General features: G+C 54.1%; 1 protein-coding gene across 4 annotated transcripts in view; it reads left to right on the top strand.

Annotated features, from left to right (window-relative positions):
• Window positions 1–1,307, top strand: part of MRO (maestro) — an 18,105-nt gene that overhangs the window by 4,885 nt on the left and 11,913 nt on the right. For all 4 annotated transcript variants that reach the window (XM_005866254.2, XM_005866251.1, XM_005866253.1 and 1 more), the window contains exon 2: window positions 76–183. Coding sequence is in view for 1 of the 4 variants with exons in the window: in XM_005866251.1 (XP_005866313.1) it covers window positions 76–183 (108 nt within the window). In the remaining 3 variants the exon portion in view is untranslated. The remainder of the gene's footprint in view (window positions 1–75; window positions 184–1,307) is intronic.

Here is a 1,307-nt window from a genome sequence, read left to right as displayed (position 1 = left end):
ACTTTCCAACACTCTGTGCGGACCCTTTATCCTGATCAGACCCTGCTTCACCTTCTCATTTCCCTTCTGTGCTAGGCATTCGGGGCTGGGAAAATTGAGCCGAGTCATCCCATTTGGCTACCGTCCCAGAGCCGCAGTCCCCGGACCCGCGCACGCCAACACCTCTGCACGTGACGGCCGCAGGTAAGGGGCGGCCCGGTGCAGCGGGAAGACGCTGCAACCACTGGGGCTCCCCAGTCCCCTCTGCACTGTCATTCTGGTCACTGTTACCATATCTGAGCGGGTTGATGTTCTCTTTGCAAAACTGAAGTGGGTGATGTGGACCATGATAAATGGATCACAAGCTCTGCCAATCTAATCATTATCGATCCACCTATGATCAATACATGGGTTGTAGATCATTATGTTCCATCAGCTAAGAGCTTCAGGATGAAGAGAGCTGAAGGGAAGATACTGGTGCTTCAAACGCAAGTGTTTCCGTAGTGTGCCAGCACAAGGCACCGTCTAAGAGCTGGACCTGTCCCAGAATATAGTGATGGAAAGTACCAAGCCAGGGGCTGCTTAGCAAGAGGCATGGGGCTTGTTTGAGAGAGTTTAGGAAAGTCTGAGGCATGAGCCAAGACAGGCCATTTGCATGAAGAAATTGCTGGACGTGTGCAGGCAAGTTGCATGGGCCAGGGTCTCAGGGAATCACCAGGGCAGGGTGAGCGGTGATAGCCGGTTGGTGGAGACAGATATGGTGCCAGCCGGCCAGCTCTCTGGAGGGCGCAGCAAAGGAACAGTGGCTCTGCGGGCACTTCTGTCTGGGAGAAAGCTGCCTCCGGCTCTCTCCCTGAAGCCAGGCAATTCAGTTTCTCCCTTCCATCCTGGTGCCTTTCCAGCTGCTGCCCCAGTACTGGAGCTCAGAGCGAGTGAGTCTGAATGAGTGGTGCAAGGGCCCTTTAAGAGGAACGCCTGCGCCTCCAATAGCCCTGTGTCTTTCTCAGTCACAATCCCTGCTGGTTTTTATAGCCAAAAGTTATGGGGACTTCTCTTCCTGGCACTGGAGCCTGGGCTGGGGGCCTGGTGTGGGGCTGGGACCTGTGCTCCCCACGGGTACCTCCGCCCCCGAGATATTCCTGCTGATTTTCATCTGCCTCACGTGGGTGTGGGAAAGGCCCATTTATGTGTCTACCAGTCTCCACGTGGCCTCTTTTGTCCTTTGTTGTAGGAATTCTGTCCAGCTAGATTTCAGGTGGTCCTGAATGATGGTTGTTCTGTAGGTTATTTGTGATTTTGATGTGGTTTGGGAGGATGTTTGCCACGTG

Source organism: Myotis brandtii, unplaced genomic scaffold, assembly GCF_000412655.1.
Source record: "Myotis brandtii unplaced genomic scaffold, ASM41265v1 scaffold226, whole genome shotgun sequence".
Taxonomy (NCBI): Eukaryota; Metazoa; Chordata; class Mammalia; order Chiroptera; family Vespertilionidae; genus Myotis; species Myotis brandtii.
This window is presented reverse-complemented; position numbering and strand designations above follow the sequence as displayed.